Consider the following 17,968-nt stretch of genomic DNA (forward strand, 5'->3'; position numbering starts at 1 on the left):
AACCTACGAGAGGCAGTGACCAGTCTTTGTACATGAACAAAACGGTCTGATATAGCCTGGCGTTAACATGATATACAACATTCGGGTGGATCAAATGCAGGTCACGTGACAGGGAAGTTGACGGTCATTAGTGTAATGAGGACATAGTTCGATGTTCACACAATCAAAGACGACGGCATTCTTGAGTGAGTGAGTGAGTGAGTGAGTTAATATTTAACATCACATCAGCAATATTTCAGCCATATCGTGACAAGAATATGTTTGATATTGAAATGAATTATGTATACATTATAAAAGCCTGTCGTGACAGAAACACAGTAAAACAAATAGAATTTCACAGTTACAATTAAAACTAGTGTGGAAAGTTAAAACTAGTAGCACTACTTGTTACAAACAATATAAAATGCGGTCTATATATCACCAACAACTGAAGGTAGATCTCCATGCTACGGCATTCCTGAAATGACGCCAGCACAGATTACTTTCACATTCCCAAGATGAATTCCAGTGAGTTGGGTTCAATACCAATGATACAGGATTATAAAGGCGGGGACACAAAGACCTCTGACCAGTGTGCCTGTGCTGATCTATGTCCTTGCGTTCGCGTGTGTGATATTTGTCGCCACTATAAAGATCAGGGCCCCGTTTCACAATGCTCTCGTAAGCCAATGGTCTCGTATTTTTTCTCGTAGATATCGTTCTTCCTATGTTACAGTGCAGGAATGCTACGAGAAAAGCTATGAGATCTTAGGTATATGGCAGCCTTGTCAAACGAGGTCCAGGATTATTGCAGGTATATAATGGTGATGAGTCCGTCATCACTGAACAATACTAGTACAGTTATTATGAGTAACGACCCACACCCTCGGACTTCACTGTTCACACAGTGCAGTTTATCATGAAGATTTGTTAGTGTTTGTTTCTAGTCGTTTGTTTTAGAATGGAAATCATATGCATGCGAATTACATACCATACACCAGTCATCTTTCAAATGCGACTACATTCCAAATAACTAAGGAACTAAGGTTGTAAGGAGGTGCAACTGGTGGTGCACTCTCAAAACATTTAATGTTATCATATCAACATTGATTAGCTCCGATAAATCGCCTAAATCTTTTTAATCGTAAATAAAAAAACATGATGTTCCTTTACTTTTTTAAAGAATATAATTATATCCCTGTTTGAAAATACATGAGTGACAATTGATGCATATTACACGCTCCTACTTATTACATGTCAAAGATAGATTTATCGTGTGAGAATTTCTCTTAATGTACAAGGTTCTATTGCCGTCGGTGCGGACTGGTCCCAGAACAGGTGACACACACTCTAGAGCCAGTGAATCATCGACCTGTCCAATAAAATGCTACTAAAATTAATTACGTTTTGTCTGTTACAGGTTGCAAAGCAATAATTGGGGAAAGGGTGCTTTTGACAAATGTAATATCCATGCAGGTACCTTGGTAAACAAAATGAATCAAAATATGTCATGAACAATATACGGCAGTGGAGAGAGGATATAAGACATGGAATCCATAGGCAGGTATGCATTAGCTCTCTGCCTGTTGCTACAGCTTGTTATACCAAAGGCGGAAAGACATGTTTCGCGTGTTATTACTTTTGGTTGGCCTGTTTTCTCTGGGTAACACCGAAGAGGTGCATGAGAACGGAATGAAACATATGGAAATTCTCAAACTGTTAATGAGAATCGGAGGTTTTTTACCATCTGAAGATGACGACGATGAAGACTGGGACGACGATGAGGACGACGATGAAGATGGAGATGAAGATGAAGATGAAGGAAATGACAATGACAATGAAACTACGACACAAGTTCCAGAGACAACAGAAAATAACAGTAAGAATAAAACTAGCTTAACTTCAGTTCTTTGCAGAGTATTCACATGATTGAAGCAGGCATGGAGTAAGTGAGTGAGTATAGATTTACGCCGCTTTTAGCAATATTCCAGCAATATGGGCGAGGGGACAGCTGATATAGGCTTCACGCATTGTACCCATATACCATCGCGCACCCACGCTATACCCTAGTGTATACGTTCCGATAAGTATCCACTAAACCCTGGATGCATCTACGACTCAGCCCGATAAATTCATTACCTCCCTTGGCTGGCTTTATACCCAATGAAGCAGAGGTTCTATGAAAGAGGCAGAAGTCAGAGTCCTTACATACAGTTTTTCAAAGTTTCAATTTTTCTGTATGAATTTCCCCAAATCTAAGTCGCACTGCGTACAAAGACCACTATCTTTGTTGACCCTGGCAAGCTCGGTTGTAACGGCTAGCTCATTGGCTACTTTCAGAAGGTGGGGCCAGCAAAGCGAGATAATGAAAGTATCAGGCCGAACCGTAGATGGTGCAGGGTGTACTGGGAATTCATCGGAACGTACACCCTGGAGAAATCGAGGACGCTTGTCACGCTGTCGAATAAATCACCAAATGCTTGTTTACTTATGTGTTTCCTCAACTATAAATGTCGGATTCAGACTGTCAGAGTTTTTCTATTATTTCCCATACACCTGCTCGAATTACTGAGTAAAAACACAATCTCGGATAGCAATAGATCTAGGACGAATCTTCAATGTCTTTCCTGTTCTTTGATGAATCTGTAAAACGAAATTATTAAATGTCTAAATGTGGATATTCGTACGCGTTTGAGGAAAACAATGCACGCACAAATAACAGATGGTTGAGTGATCAGTGAGATAATTCGCCGGGATGTTCTATGTAGTTATACAGTGTGGACGTATATCGTCTCGATGTGTACTAAGGTAACTTGTCCATTGCGGCTTAGCGATGCTAGTGTGTGTGAATGAAAAATGGCGTCGAGTTCTCCTTATATTTCAAAATTGAATGATGGTAGCCAGTTCATGGTGGCATTACAGCCTAACTTAATAGCTCGTTGGAAAAAACAGTTCCGTGCTTCCATGATTTCAGCTTTCGATTTCATCAGATAAAACCAAAAGGAAACAAATGTTCAGGTCACTAAAATCTTTAGCAAGAGGAATTACTAGGACCTCAAAAGCTTTTGCATTTCTGTATAAATGCAGTGCACTAACACATTCACAGAGTGACTAACAAATTCAACCACCGAATTGAGTAAAGAAATTGTTGCCGTAAAAGCAAGGTAAAACCATAGTCTGATGCATTATTCGTAGACAGCTTACGTTTCTTTCAGGTTGTGCAGCTAGCGGGACCGGACGGACGTGCCAGTTGATAACATGCGCCAACATCGTCGAGGGTCAAACCTGTGACAATGGCAACTCTTGCTGCCAAGTCTAGGGTCAGTGTTCACAGAGGAAAACAACACTACTGTCAATTCTGGGAAGGTCCCCTTTATTGTTTCGATGATTTCATATATTTTTTTTGAAAACTTTTCACGAGAAGCATGCCTAAAGCAGCACATTGGTTGTTGAAAAAGGCGGCAAACGGGTGGTTAGAAAGACGTGGTTGATGCAGGACAAGAACTGGTATTTATTTTAAGAAAAATGTCCTGCAAAAACCTTACAGAGTTGGTGTGATGTTCTGATTATGATCAGCGTTTCATTCAGTATGTTATGTTTATTCGTTTTCGAGCTAGCCAGCAATTCCTCGGTCTCGGTTTGGAGGTGAATGGGCTATAATTTGAACATATCTCCGTATTTCCATGTCTGTGTCTTTTGAAATGTTAACGATTACGCAGGCATCATGTACAAAACTATGTAGGTGAAAAAAGTGAGCACCAGTTCGTCCAAAAATAATGGATCGTTAAGAAAGTGCAGCCATAGATGTTTTCTAAATTATTGCGCACTGTCACTTTTATTATCAAATCGTGTCAAGAAAAGTATCATGTTCCATTTGAACAAAGTTCAGCATCTGGTTCGTCGTAAACACGCTCTGCTGAAATGTCAGAATGGACATAATCTGTGTCATAATACCGATAAACTCAACATGGCATTTGCTTTTTGTGTTCTACTTTGTTATAACCTCCACGTATCATTTTTCAGTCTGAAAATATACTCTGCATAGTGCATGGAGGCGACAAGGTCCGTACAGGTGGCCGTCAGTCTGCTGACGTTGTGATCAAGAAGCAGAAGGATGTAAACTGATGTAAAGCCACTTGGTATTGAGTAAAAGTTGGCCCTGGTAGAACACTTTCGTTTTGATTTATTTACCACCACCAAGAGTGAGTTTAGTTTTACGCCACACTCAGCAGTATTCCAGCTATATGGCGGTGGTCTGGAAATATTCGAGGCTGGATCAGATAAACAAGTGACCAACAGCATGAGCATCGATCTGCCAAACTGGGTACAAAAGACGTATGCCAACCAAGTCAGCGAGCCTGACCACCCGATCCCGTTAGTCGCCTCTTACGACAAGCACAGTCGCCTTTCATGGCAAGCATGGGTTGCTGATGGCCTATTCTACCACGGACCTTAACGAATCACCACCACCAAGAGGACGAGGGAGATGCTATAATGTATCAGATAGCAATAATCCATCTTGACCAGTAGCCACGAAAACTCAACGATAGCGATTGGATGATTAACCCATTAAAAACTGAAGGCCAGAACCTAATCAACGTATGATGCATTTATTAAACCTGTCACTGTTCACAGTGTCTGTAAGTGAGTGAGTGAGTAATTCAACGTCACATTTGCAATTTTACAGCCATATAGTGACGAGAATTGTTGTAGATGCACAATAAATATAGGAAGTTAAACAACTAGTCATCGACGGACAGAAAAATAACTAGAATGTTACAACACAGAAAATTATAGACACTGTCATGTGAAAATGGGCTATTGATCACCAACAACTGAAGGTAGATCGCCATACTAGGGGCCATGGGGACTTATAGTACCTCTGCTACATGCATGGTCCCTAGCTAGATTTACACTATCCCTCCAGCTGCTGGCGATTGTATGCAAGATTAGCTACAAATTAAAGTGACAAAATTACTACAGCTAAAAAAGTGGAAGATTAAATTTGACTTCTAACGTTTTGGGACTTATGCACCCTCTCAGGAGGACAATAATTTTACAGCACTTCAACCTCCCTTGAGTTGAATGCCAGGAACAATCTAAGTGATTAATTCACACTTCCAATCAAAAAATACTGCTTTATTTACAAACCAGTCAACAGATCTAATTCTTTTAAGAAGGCAATAATTAAATGAGAATTTATATTGCTAAAAAGATCCTTCATAGTTTGTGATTTAAAATACTTTCCCCTTGTGTTGGAATACCACCCTGTCTTATTACATGTCGGCAAACTTGTGCATTACAACTTTCTTTCAGTCCTTTTGACAACTGTAATTCAAGTGACATCTCGGCCTCTTTCGCCTCAAATGTAGCGCTCATCGATGATTAATGCTAAAATAAATGCATGGAATATTTATGTCATAGATCATAAGTCAGCACGGTAAGTCCACTACGTTTACATAATATATATACGTATTGGTGGTGTTTTTGGTTTACCAACACTCTTGATCTCGCCTTTGGGGCATAATGTTGACACCACTATAATCTCAACACCCTGTTTTAGTAAACACGATTTAATTATGGGGGCTAGCTTTGATCATTGCATGTCTATCGGCTGTGAAAACTTTGTGATGGATACTAACACTCGTGTTTCAAATGCGCGAAAAAAAGAACGTTTAAAGATACTTTGAAGGAAGCAGCGGCTCTGGTTTTGCCCGTGTGCCCAACTTCGTTTGAGATAGGGTATTTTGCACATGAGAGTGCATCCAAGAATGACATTTACAATCAATAATGACAAAGAGATTCACATACTGATCGAACAAGGTCAGCAATAGGACCTTGCCTTACGTTTCTGGGCATGGTGGATCCTGCTCCTTAATAGACATGTGTTACAACTGGTCTTCAGCAGCTCATTAGTGTCATGGAGGTGATTAGTGGAGTCGGTGGTCACCTTTACCGAGAGTGTGATGCATGTCATCCAGTCCCAAATGTCTAGATTGATGGTCACGGTGTCAATCACTGGATTGTCTTGTTCCCACTCCATTAGTTCATGTTCATGTTCAGGAATGTTACTGATAGCCGCGTTAAAGACGTAAAGCAACCTCCAGATTTTATGTTTTTCCCTGAAAATACCATGGATGAAATAGTCTACACACAATGAGAATACAGATGTTGACAGAGTTAAAGAATAACATTTTCAAACGTTCATGTTATGTGCAGAGTTTAGCCTCCTTTGGTCTGTAGAGCACGGGTAGAATATCGCTGGCTATCACGTACCGGGTCAGGTATGTCAACTCTAATGGTTCCATCCTTCACAGCATATAAATGTGCCATCGTCCAACGCTGTGTGGAACTCACAGTTTACTTTTAATGAGCTCTTCTTTCAACAAACTCAACACATACACACGCACGATCAGTTTCAAATGGCTATACCATATCAGCGCGTGGCACGAAATGACGTCATACTGCAGGTGTCTTTGAGTTGAAGAAGTGAGACTCGGTGGATGACGTGTCCCTGTACCAGACGTTACAATCTTTTGATTGTCCAGTCAAGACTCGACCAATGGCGTCAGTTAGCTGGAACGTTGGAAAATACAACAAACACATGCATTTATTCTTTATTACATTGTGAATGTGCAGGTAATGTGAGCAACACTATTCGTCTAGCTCATGTCAGTCTGTCTGTATGATGCATCCTGTCTGTTATACGCGTGACGTTACATACGACTCTGCTTACATTACCCTCTGTGTTGGTGCATACCAACATTGCCTTCATGTCACTGCCATCAATTTGATAGCAGTGTGCATCTTTAAGTTTGCTTGACCAAAGTGATGCCACAAGCCCTGCTGAGAATCATGCAGGAGGAGTAATTCCCCATTATCGCCAGTACCATGGTCTAATTTTAGTTGCTAGTCTCTATAGCCAATTCGTAAGTCATCAAACAAAATTCTGTGAATCATTTGTTATTCATTGAATTGGTATGACAAACACCACTCACCCTCACATTCCCCACTCAAATAAGTCATCAAACAAAATTCTGTGAATCGTTTGTTATATATTGAATTGGTATGACAAACACCACTCACCCTCACATTCCCCACTCAAATAAGTCATCAAACAAAATTCTGTGAATCGTTTGTTATATATTGAATTGGTATGACAAACACCACTCACCCTCACATTCCCCACTCAAATACTCACACTCAAACGTGCCCCACAACTATTATTCTGTATGACTGTACGATTCTAAATATAGTGTGCGCATGTCTTGTTGGATATCGATCACACCAATATATGTCGAATAAAGGAGACTCTGATTATTTAATGTATATTCCACATGTTCTTTCACAAGACAGTAAATGAGTATAGGTAAGCAAAATATGTAAGGAATCAAAATGACTGAATTGAGGTTAACGTGAGTGCTTTTGCAATTGTCCTTCCAATTCACAATGCTGTCGATATGTAAAATACAAATTTATTCACTCGCAGTCACTAGAGCGTCAGTAATGTCAGCAGTGTCGGAAGCTCTTGTGTCCCGACGCGTGTCCTCAGAGGGTTCCACGGCCTTCCTCTTCAGAGATGACAGAAACCCACACACAGTTGCCGAGAAGAACATTGAACCTGAAACAACGATACGATCTACGCTAAAATAGTGCACACAATAGAAGCATTGAAAGGTTGGAAATATTGTACATCTGTGTGCATATACATGACGGTATGACACAAATTTCCCTCCCATGAAAGTCCGGTTAGTATTAGTTCTATGGAATTAATTTTAAGTTTAAAGGAATCCTTGCTTATCACTAGAGATGATTCATGAACCATACTGCACTTTCATCAACCAGAGTAAATAAGGCCAAATAACACAACAATTAAATTGAGCAAAGCCCTGTCGATCTTGCTCAAACAGCAGCCAGGCTGCCATCTTGGACAACATTTCTTAAGTATATAATGGACCAATCTACAAATTATATTTCTCCATGATTATTATCGTCACCTTGTAAGGAAATGTATTTAATCAATGGGAAATTTGAAAGGCTGGTGTGATCGTTTTTCTATTCCAACCTTTAAGCTCCGTCAGCTATCAGGGTCCGAAATGAATTTAACTGATAGCAAAGCATGTCACATATATGCATATGAACTGAGTATTTGCTATTGACACGAACGGAAATTACTGTACGACACATATGTTTTAGACATTGATGTTCATTTCCAATAACCTGAAAGAACCACACATCACCGAATCCGAAAACACCACTTGTCCATGTTGTCTTGCCAGATTCATCGAGTTGTTTGAATAAAAAATAACTCGGATACGTACTGTTATCAATCATCAGAAGTTTGCACCAGTTCTCAACACATTTACCATGATATTCTACATACAACTGATGTCTACCACACTTCGCCAAAACACCATTACTAGAATTATACTTGATAACCTCTTGCGCTATCATACAGACATTAGTGTAATGTCATACAGACATTAGTGTAATGTCATACAGACATTAGTGTAGTGTCATACAGACATTAGTGGACAGTTTCAACACGAGCGAACACGAAACATAGTAGGATCAAGCAAACTCTCACTGGACTATTTCATTACCACTGGTCAAAGGTACAATTTCATGTTGTTAGATGTCCACTTTGGAAAAGTGTGAATGTGTTTTAACCTGCTATGAGCCATATTCCATCCCCATAGACAGGGTGACTTCGTTCATTTTTTGTATCAGTTAGGGTATTGGGACCCGGAGCGAACACTCTAAGCCTAGGTAAACACTTTCTCCTCTACCTTCCAGAATCCGTTCGACTGGCAAACGCAATATGTGACGCACGTTTTGGTTTTGTCAGACTGAAGTACAAAACGTAAATAACGTGAAAAACATCAAGGGAAAACCGTTCCCATGCAAAAACTGCATTGCCATGTGTTAAGGCGGATGCTAGCCTTCAATGACAGATGTTAGATTTTAGGACAAAAAAATTATACTTTTCAAATGATGACAGCAAAACGATCAGTATCACGAGTGAGTAGCATTACGTTTTCACATAATCAGGGGGTGATCCTCGGGGGAAACGTTTTGAAAGGGGATTGGTGTTTGTTTCCATAAACACTATTTTCAATATTCTATTTAATACGAAATTCGTTCTCTGAAATATTGCCGATGTGACGTTAAATCTTAACTACAGTGGAAGCTGTCCAAGCCGGCACTCTTTAGGGCTGAAGAAATTATCTGGTTTAGACAACGAGCCGGACTTTAGAGCTGATGATAACTATACAAGTCACCGATGGGACTGAGATTTTGAGCCGGTGATGACAACTTGCCGGATTGGATAGATGCCGGTTTCGACGGTACATTCATATAGTTGACAATGGAAAGTGAAATTAATGGGATATCAGTTATTTGTGTAGCAAATATTTCGTGAGTGTCAATGTATCATGGCAACATGGATCGTTGTACATAATACAATCGGTAGACAGTCTGGACACAGACACCATGAAAGGTTCAGCATAAAAGAAAGTAGCAACCTACCCGAAAACATAAATGCACTGTTTTTATCTCCTGTTTGTTCCATCATTGTCCCTGAAATATAAAATCAGTCAGGATAGCACATGAGTCACAAACGTCGGACTTGTTTTCGTGTGAACAGATTATGATAAACGGAGACACTAAAAATAGTCTTCACACATCGTTACCATACGGGGAATCGAACCCAGGTTTGGGGATGACGAGCGAACGCTTTAACCACAAGACTTCCCCACCGCACCGAGTGAGTAAAGAGAAAGACTTATGAAGACATGTCATTAGGAAAGTCGTGTCAGGAATTCAATCCTGATACAGGGAACATAGTCGTTTCCTTAATGTGTTTTTTTCTGGATCGATCTGAAAGAAGTTTGTTGATATTGATGGAAATACAAAACACTTTACCCATCCTCCACGGTGTTTCTTACCTGCAATTGGAGGACCGATCAAGTAGCCAGCGCCACACAAGAACCTTCCGATACCCACGCCTGTCGCAAAGTCTCCAAGACCAAGAATATCCAGTGTTAAAGTAGTCATAAGAACCCACGTACCTCCCGTATATACACCAAGGATGATTCCATATGCTAATCTTGGATAAGTTGATGATTTGAACAGTGGTAAAAAGAACGTGAAAACCGCCATTATCCCATTGATGGAGGGAAATATTGTGGCACCACCGATCTTCTCGTCACTTGCGGCAAATCCAACGAGAAGTCGCGAGAAGATACTTCCAACACCGGACGCAGATACAACAAAAGAAGCTTCTTCTAATGTAGATCCTTGTGTTATGAAATATTCAGGTAGGAACTGATATTGTGCAGAGACACCAAGCGAAAAACACAAAATACCGGCTACAAAAAATAGGAATGATCCGTTTTGAATTACATTGTAAATCATCGTCGAAGTTCCACACATTGAAAGCAAAATCTTGTTCCTGAGAGTTTCACCACCCAAGATATGTTGTTTTCTTGCCCGCTCAGCAACACCTGGCCGCATTAGCATGCCGGCTACACAGGCGTGAAATGTTATTCCCCCAATTATAAGATAGGCTCCATGAAAACCATATGTCTCTAGAAGGAACTGGACAAGCGGTGGGTGAACAAATATTCCAATTCCAGCTCCGGTGAAGCAGATACTAGATGCGATGGCTGCATGTTCACGAAAGTAGTATCCTAGAACAACTATTGCTCCAGTTCCTGCTAGTGACATGCCCAAACCTGAAAAACAGAGGTTGTTTCATGTTCATCCCTGCATTTGAAGTCGATTTCATCATGAACGCCATTCAACTAAAACAATAAAATCCCCAGTAGGTCACTTCAAAACACAGTTGTATTTCTTTCCTCATAATCAATAATTGTTATAAAACGCTATATAGTGGAACTACATACCTACATTCAGCTATTGGTCAAATAGGTACTGGACGTTGATTACACAGTTAATATGAAACTAGCTAATGACACTATATACAGCTACCATCTGGAACCGTGACCTGTGAAAAGCCTTCAGCATCCCATGCTTGCCATAAAAAGCGACTATGCTTGTCGTAAGAGGCGACTAACGGGATCGGGTGGTCAGGCTCGCCGACTTGGTTGAAACATGTCATCGGTTCCCAATTGCACTGATCGATGCTCATGTTTTTAATCACTGGAATGTCTGGTCCAGACTCGATTATTTACAGACCGCCGCCATATGCCTGGAATATTGTTGAGAGTGGTGTAAAACAAAACTCACTCACTCAGTCACTCACATAGGCACTCAAACAGATAATATGACAATATTCGATGACATTACACACATATCATTTGTTGACAACAGATACTGGACGTAGATTAAATAGTTTTCATAACTCGTCCGTTGAAGATATTGCAGTGTAGGACCGCAAGTATGTCGCCATATTGGTTTACAGTCATGACGTCACAATGGTAATTCCTCTGTCACAATAGTATTTGACCTTGCTTAACTGTCGGAAAGCTTGGAGTCATCACGTGCACACTGTAGGCAATATCGCCGCAATTTAATCAATTTATGTTGAGAGTGATACACAGAATGCTAAACACGCTTCCATGAAATACCATCTATATTAAACTAGTTTTCACTCGTTTGATACCAAATCACTATCTCGTTTGATAAAAAGTGTATAACGCAGAATGTCGTTTAGTATCCTCTATATATGACACAAGGCAACAATAGTGAACACCTCCCATTTAGAAACTTTCACACATCGCACATTGAGTACACAGTAAATATGACATTGCAAGGTGTCACTGGCATCAAACCTGCCACTAGCATTAACACAGAATACGCGGTCGATATGACACAACACAATGAGGCAAGTTACTTACCTGTTACTAAAGAAAATGTCAGAAACAAGAATCGTATGTCTGTCACCAGAAAACTTGTCGCAAATCCGGTCATCATCAACACACCAGACATTACTACACACGTTCTACAGTCAAACATGTTGATAATCACGCTGGCAACTGGACCTGTAAAGCATAATGCGAGTTTTAAATACAACTCTGAGAATGCATGTAAACGTTTAATGTGCCAACTGGGATATTTCTATGAATATGTTGTTGTTTTCATAAAGGGGCGATTCTGACATAATCAAATAATCAGTATCGTACATTCGGACAACTACTTTACTCTCAACTGATCAGTACGGATAATTCGATGGGAACTGGTTAGGTCACTGGTTTGGTTTCCATGCTAACCTTTAGCAATTGGATGGCTTCATGCTCATGATGTTAGTGACTGGAGTTTGTTGCCCAAACTCTCAAGATATGCTTATCAAAGAAAACGTTAATGTTAATGGTTTGGCGAACTAGTGCTTGAAATAAGCGCCTTTCTGTGGGCCTGGAAATCGAGCCCCAACTTTATTGTCAGCTGTGAATGTAAGTCCTGATTTATTTGCCTCGAGAAGCTGCTGTTTGTTTAGGAAGACCTAAAGAGTTACATCCGGAACTGAAGCCTTTGACATAAACACTGTCGTAATTGAGCTGTATAAATTATTTGTGCAGCTTCACGGCCTTCAACGGGAGTAGAATGCAATGAAGTTGTCATTCCAACTGCTTTGTCTATGTTATTGACTTACCTACCTACCTGCCAACTTACCAATTTATCTGTTTCGCACTTGCATCCATCCCCATTCTACCCGTGAAGGTCTACCCGGGGTAGAATAGGCCTTCAGCATCCCATGCTTGCCATAAAAGGCGACTAATCTTGTCGTAAGAGGCGACTAACGGGATCGGGTGGTCAGACTTGCTGACTTGGTTGAGACATGTCATCGGTTCCCAATTGCGCAGATCGATGTTCATGTTGTTGATCACTGGAATGTCTGGTCCAGACTCGATTATTTACAGACCGCCGGCATATAGCTGGAATATTGCTGAGTGCGGCGAAAAACCAAACTCACTCACTCACTTGGGCTATATGTTATGAAAACACTAACCCCAGTCAGCAAAATCTCTATGTGAGAGATGTTTTTTAACAGAATCTGGCTAAGTGAGTGATTGGACACCCTATTTCTGGTGGTCAGACTCGATGACTTGGTTGACACATGTTATATACTAATTTTGTAGATCGATGATCATGTTGTTGATTACAGGATTGTCTGGTCCAGATTCGATTATTTACAGACCGCCATCATAGAACTGGAATATTGCGGAATATAGCTGGAATAAAACTAAACACGCTAACTCACTCCATCCCCATTTTCTATCCAGAGTTGATTATTTATCACCTCCTCGTAATTGCTATGAAATATTGAAAGCTGAACGACAGACTACAGACAGAATTAGAAAATTTCCAAGCAGGAAGATAGGCCATGAAAGAGTGTGGAGATGCTGTTTCCCATTTTATTGGATTTTAAAGCCAGTTGTGTGGGAACCTTCATTGTAGACATTGATTATACATGATTGGGACTTCAACATCAATATGTATGAGTGTGGTTGATAGTAATTTATTAATTTTTTATATTTACGCTCTTTCATCATGATGATTATTGTGTACATTGGTGTATGCTCTGTATTATGTATGACTGTGATTAATAGTAAGAACCGTACTAAATGCCTTTCTTGGCTTGGTCATCAACCCCCCAGACAGTTGTGATTAGTTGAAGAAACAAACCCAGTCGAGCGATTCTCATAATCCCCTTGACTCCTTAAACATACAACCAGCCCGAATGGCAAAAGAGGATACCACCCACATAAATCCTAGTGCTTTATCTATACTTCGGTTATTTATCACCTCCACAAAGTTGCCAGCAACATAAATCATTGTACTTTATCTATGCCTCGGTTATTGATAAACTCCACATAATTGTTATGCACATAAATCCTAGTGCTTTACCTATGCATCGGTTATTTATCACCTCCACAAAGTTGCCATCAACATAAGTCATTGTGCTTTATCTATGCTTCGGTTATTGATCAACTCCACATCATTTTTATGAACATATATTATATCTTAGTGCTTTACCTAGTGCATCGGTTATTTATCACCTCCACACAGTTGCTATCCACATAAATCCTACTGCCTTTTCTACGCATATGGCGAAAAGAAACAATCATTAATTATGACACTAATGTTACAATGGCGTTTGCAACGTAGGTGAACATGGTCAACCTCCGTCACATACATTAAACAACAAACGGATAAGGAACGGTTTTCGTTTTCTGTGTATTGCAGATCTCCGTTTAAAGCGAACTGAACACCCGGACCCATGTCCAATCAGGATTCTGTAATAAGATGATGAAGTACGCATTACTAAAGACCGTACCTGCTAGGGCGAACATGCAGCCGAAAGTCGATCCTACCCAGGTTGTGAGAACTAAGTCCTCTTCAAACTCCTTCAACATGGCGACGAGGAACACACCAGTGGCGTAGGTGATACTTGAGCCAATCAGCATAGTGGCGGAGGAAGCACCCAGCACCACCCAGGAATACGTGCCCTCTTCCTTCATCTTTAACATCAGCAACAACGATCATTGAGATTACCAACAAACCGCCAGCGTTCATCGAAACTGAGTGGTTTGCTGGGTGTATTGTTAGTATAGAAATTCAGATCAGCTCATGTTCGTCATGTCATGGTACATTCGCATGTATGTTCTTTACACGTTTGAAAGGAAGATAATACGACGACGGGTGACATTGTTGACGTTTATACCTCAACCCCACCCTCCCCAATCTCTCTCTCTCCCCCACCCTCCTCATTTCTAGTGTTTATGACGTGCATGACGTGTTGTGTTGGGATAAGTCTCAACTAACTTATGTTTGTCGGAAATGAACGGAGTTTTCAACCTCGGCGACGAATCTACGTTAATAACGGCAAAATGATACATTTCTTTTATTATGTGCTGTTTTGATAGGCCACCGTGCATGGCATAAAGGAAATACCTACCTGCCTGCCTGGCTTACCGTCCACCTACTTACTTACGTATGTATCTATTTCACATCTTCACCCATCCCCATTCTCTATCCAGCGTCGATTATCTATCACGTCCACATAATTACAGTGTTGGTTAATGTGGCATAAGGTAGCAAACATAATTCATACACGCATCAGATGACACCATATTCAGTACCATCTGCCAGTGTTCTTGTCACAGAGTACAATAGCCCATTGAATAGAAATTGAAACACACATCAATTAATTATGAATATTCCAGCTGTATGGTGGAAGTTGTTGAGCATCTTCCATATAAAGACAAGGAACAACGACACTCACTCAAACTAATAATACGTTCCCATGCTACAAGTTGTTGAGCATCTTCCATATAAAGACAGGGAACAACGACACTCACTCAAACTAATAATACGTTCCCATGCTACAAGTTGTTGAGCATCTTCCATATAAAGACAGGGAACAACGACACTCACTCAAACTAATAATACGTTCCCATGCTACAATATATGTAGATTGTTTTACCTTGTATTGTCGTCTACAGGTAAACTGTTTTAGATCTCATAGCTAGTTTTAAATTCGACCATGTGATAATCAAGTTATTTTACTGTCCTTCATTGACAGCTTTTTACAATTTACCATTAATCACTATGTACAAAATTAAATGTTCTCGTCACGACAGGGCTGAAATTGTGCTGCCGTGAAGATAAATTTTACTTCACTCACTCTACCACAGTGCATAACTATAGACATGGCTACGTACAGCTGGATGTAAATACAAGCGGCCTGGCAACATCCAAAGCTCACAGCTGTCAATGAATTGAATGAGCTTTGACGCCTGCCACGGATGACCTATACTAAAAACCTAAAACGAATTCTAGAACCATTATACAAACGAATCAGTGGAAATCAAGTCCCTAACATTCTACAAAAACATATACACCATGAACATATGAACATGATCATGGCTGATGCCTGATTAAAGAAATTCTGAAATCCATAAGCTCACCTTTCCCCTCTATCTGCATGAACGAGACCACATATCACGGCAGGGTTGGTATGTGCAAAAAATTAAGCTGGTTGAATGCTGATGGGCATGTTCAAGGCCCCTTGCTAACTACTCGTGTCATTCCGGCAAGCCGGGTGTCTTTTTGTAGGTCACGGAAAGTGACGAGTAGTTACGAATGGTTCAAGACCCGCTGGTTTTAGACAATGGATGTCAGTATGCTGATAAACGCTTGGTTGACCACAAGATGCGACTCGGTACTAAATACATGAGGTTGGGGAATTGTGCATAACGTTATTTCCAGTTGGGATGGTATTTACCGAAGTCATTGAAGAAAATACATCATTGCGGTGCAGTGTGGTCCTGTGCATGGAGCTCAGGTCTCACATAAGTTGAACTTAAGGAACGCTGGACAGAGTTGCCAAAAGAGAGACCGTGTTTGACATCGTGACTTCTTACAGGTTCTAGAATTTGAGTTATGTCCCATAAGGAAACAAATGTGGTCTTAACTTAGGCAAGTGAGTAGAAGCTTGGGTTATCCAGGGCAATAATGATCAGATTATATTTACGCGCTTTGAGGATGATAAGGCACGGTCTAAATATTCTACATTATCATAGTCAGACATTAAATATGTACATTTCCGAAAAATACAACACACTGTGTTCCAAACAAAGCCAGAAATCACTTCACTTTATACACTTTACCTAATGCCTAGATACCTGACAAGAGAAATTGAACGTCGGCATGTACACTTCCAATAAACGTCAAAGCTTGCGATGCAGAGATCTACTAAATGGAGATAACGAAACACAACAGTGTGCACGAATGTATAATTTATCACTAACAGCTGTACGGTGAATGTACTATGGGTTGAGGACTTTTGCTGTGTTGTGTGTAATCTATAAACTGTCAGTTTGTAACATCAGGCGTATGATCAACAGATGGCGCATTCAGATCTGAACATCATGTACCTATCGCCATCGTGTGTAAATAACCAAAGCCTCTAAACTGTTTCTGTACTGAGCGTAATAATTTTAAAACGTGACGCAGTAAGCTCCCTTAGTTCATATTTAGTCATATACCAGTTATAAAACTTCTCCGTGTATATGTGCAGAGAGAGAGAGAGGAGGGGGAGGTGAGAGTGGGAGAGAGTGAGAGAGAGGAGGGGGAGGTGAGAGTGAGAGTGAGAGAGAGAGTGAGGGGAGGTGAGAGAGAGGAGGGGAGGTGTGAGAGAGAGAGCAGGGAAGGTAGGAGGGAGAGAGGAGAGAGAGAGAGGAGGGAGGTGAGAGTGAGAGAGAGTGAGAGAGAGGAGGGGAGGTGAGAGTGAGAGTGAGAGTGAGAGTGAGGGGGGGTGAGAGTGAGGAGGGGAGGTGAGAGAGAGAGAGGAGGGGAGGTGAGAGGAAGAGAGGAGAGAGAGAGGAGAGAGAGAGGAGGGGTGAGAGAAAGAGAGGGGAGGTGAGAGAGAGGAGGGGGAGGTGAGAGGGAGAGAGGAGAGAGAGAGGAGAGAGAGAGAAGGAGGGGTGAGAGAGAGAGGGGAGGTGAGAGAGAGGAGAGAGAGATGGGTAGTGATGAATAGTAATTGTAATAATCCGCTTATATGACGCTCATGTCCAGACACGTCCGCTTCAAGGGCTCCATTACAAACTCAGGAAAAAATAAAAACTTGACACTCATTATTTTTCAAATAGTGTTTTGAAACTTTTCTTGAAAGAGTTCTTGTTGTGACTATAGTTAAATGCATTGTCAAGGGCATTACGTCACACATTCATTCTACTGGTCGGGCCTACGTATCAAAGGGGGAGAGCACTGCATGCTAAAATCACGTTTCCACATGCCACAAGTCACGTGACCTATTGATACACGTGCAGTCGATCTCATGGTAGCAGAGTAGAGTGTCATCTCAGAAAAACACGGTTTTATGGTTAATCATTCATTAATTTTCAATGCCACGACTGTTAAACATTCAGCGTGAATGTGCCATTGGCATGCTGAATACGGGAACGTCCGTCACTGGTGTTGCGAGGGTTATGGGATGCAGTCGACAGACCATCCATAATCT

General features: G+C 40.8%; 1 protein-coding gene across 1 annotated transcript; it reads right to left on the reverse strand.

Moving 5' to 3' along the window:
- Nucleotides 1-7,454: 7,454 nt before the first annotated feature.
- Nucleotides 7,455-14,462, reverse strand: LOC137282509 (monocarboxylate transporter 12-like). The gene is made up of 5 exons (XM_067814264.1): nucleotides 14,279-14,462; nucleotides 11,841-11,984; nucleotides 9,927-10,715; nucleotides 9,508-9,558; nucleotides 7,455-7,600 (listed from the first exon to the last, which is right to left on the reverse strand). The coding sequence occupies exons 1-5, from the start codon at nucleotides 14,460-14,462 to the stop codon at nucleotides 7,455-7,457; spliced, it is 1,314 nt and encodes a 437-aa protein (XP_067670365.1).
- Between the last annotated feature and the right edge of the window lie 3,506 nt (nucleotides 14,463-17,968).

This window comes from Haliotis asinina, chromosome 4, assembly GCF_037392515.1.
Source record: "Haliotis asinina isolate JCU_RB_2024 chromosome 4, JCU_Hal_asi_v2, whole genome shotgun sequence".
Lineage (NCBI taxonomy): Eukaryota > Metazoa > Mollusca > Gastropoda > Lepetellida > Haliotidae > Haliotis > Haliotis asinina.

Excerpts from the sequence above, each read along its gene's own strand:
- LOC137282509 (XM_067814264.1), bottom strand. The coding sequence starts at position 14,462 with ATGAAGGAAGAGGGCACGTATTCCTGGGTGGTGCTGGGTGCTTCCTCC. Across the intron at positions 10,716-11,840 it reads GACATTTTCTTTAGTAACAG|GTTTGGGCATGTCACTAGCA; the intron begins GTAAGTAACTTG and ends TCTGTTTTTCAG. Across the intron at positions 7,601-9,507 it reads CAGTGCATTTATGTTTTCGG|GTTCAATGTTCTTCTCGGCA; the intron begins GTAGGTTGCTAC and ends TCGTTGTTTCAG.